General features: G+C 37.5%; 1 protein-coding gene across 1 annotated transcript in view; it reads left to right on the forward strand.

Annotated features, from left to right (window-relative positions):
* Positions 1–571: 571 nt before the first annotated feature.
* mrc1a (mannose receptor, C type 1a) overlaps positions 572–1829 on the forward strand; it is a 43037-nt gene continuing 41779 nt past the window's right edge. Inside the window, exon 1 of the mRNA XM_077237961.1 lies at positions 572–705. Coding sequence (XP_077094076.1) covers positions 633–705 — 73 coding nt within the window. The 5' untranslated portion in view covers positions 572–632. The remainder of the gene's footprint in view (positions 706–1829) is intronic.

Here is a 1829-nt window from a genome sequence, read left to right on the forward strand (position 1 = left end):
GAAAAATAACAAGCAAATTTCAATGTTTTTTCTCTTAAATAGGCAACCTTTGCACTTCAACCTCAATTGCACAATTCTTTAAGCTGACTGGAATGGCAGGCATGGCTCACAAATCAGCCAAACACTTTGTGTAATAATGCATGGCATCATTACTTGTGCACATGTCAGGTTTTTCCTGACCACCTCATGAAATTCGGGGTAAAAACAAAGCAGCTCATTAGAGAACCAAATGAGTGTGTGACCACTTCCACAAGACTTCCAGAGAATGACATCTCTCTATCCATGAAGAAACTAAACCCTGCACTGTTCGACCTGTTCACCTCCTCACTCCAGCACTCTGAGAAACTCTTTGTCTACTCATGTTTCTTGACAAATACACATATTAACATCAATCAAGTCAAGGTCTCTAACATTGTACAGGTACAACATTGTTGCAGTTACAGCTGAAAAATGCAGGATAAAGATCAGATAGTTGCTCATCCCCCTTCATCCCCCGAGACCCCCAAATCTACACACCCCCAACCGCATGACAGGATACAGTAATTTAACCAGGAGAAAGGTGTATATAAGTGTCACACACTTCAAACACACACTGGGGTTTCCATGCTTGGATTACTGGTTAAAGGACAAACATGAAGAAATGTGCCATTCCACTGTTTGTGTTGCTCTCTTTATTAGTTGCTTTACAACCTTCAGTTCAAACAGGTACGTCACTGATTTAATGTTTATTGATGGGAATGTCACAGTGACTTGCACTAATAAATAATATTTCCTTAGAATGAAATTACATTGTTATACTAATTATTTTGTTGTCAACTTCACATGCTATTAACAATCAAATATGTTATTCATTATTTTCTCTAATGTAGAATTAGCTTACTCTCTATTGATGGTAATACGATATAATACGTTTCAGACGTATAAAAAGTATGTACTGTGAGCATACATTACAGCATTGTTTAAAAGCTGCTGCCCTTTCATGGCTCAAGAGACTTAACAGACTTAACCCAACCCTAGAATATAAAAATCTGAAATAAATTTGACAGCTGTTGACATGCGTGAGGATAGCAAGTCTTATTAAATGGTGTTGGATGAATTTGGGAAATTTCGAGTTCATATGATTCGTTTGAGTGACTTTGTGATCACAGACTTTTTTTTCCGTTAAATATTTCATATCAGGTGTCAGCCATTTTGTGAGTGTGTACGCCTATGGTCTTTCTGCAGATTCAGGACTGTTTCAAGCTATTGAGGCCTGATGTAGACACAGAGTAAGTCCTTGAACCCGAATCACATGAAACTCTGTATTCGTGTGTTAAATTCAGTTTTCATGGAAAGAAAGATATAAAGACCATTTCCGTGGGTCTTATCTTTGCACCTGTTTGATTCATGTTTGAATAAGGTTTCCTCTGATGATTCGCTAGGTGGAGTTGTCACAAAAAAACTAAGGTCCTAGAAATGGGGTCTTGAAACTGCAGGATTATACAATGGTGTCAGATTTCTGAGTTAACTTCATTTCTTAAATTTGTCCTCTCCTTAATACCCACAGTGCACGTTCGATTTCGAGTATTCATTTTTCAAAATCCAGTGCAAAGAGAGAGAGTAGAAGAGAGCTAGTTTGTACAAGTCTGCTGTTTTAAGAATAGTAAACAACCTGTCTGTGGACTCTAATAAATGTGCCATCCTTGTATTGCTGGATTTAAGTGCAGCCTTCGATGCCCTGGATCCTAAATAGATTAAGTCACAAGGTGACCTATATCTACACTATACTGATTTTCATCTTATTTCACTAATTGATGTATTTTTTGGTGGAATTTGGAGAATTTCCGTCC

This window comes from Siphateles boraxobius, unplaced genomic scaffold (genome assembly GCF_051911475.1).
Source record: "Siphateles boraxobius isolate OS27281-9 unplaced genomic scaffold, OSU_SipBor_1 214, whole genome shotgun sequence".
NCBI lineage: Eukaryota > Metazoa > Chordata > Actinopteri > Cypriniformes > Leuciscidae > Siphateles > Siphateles boraxobius.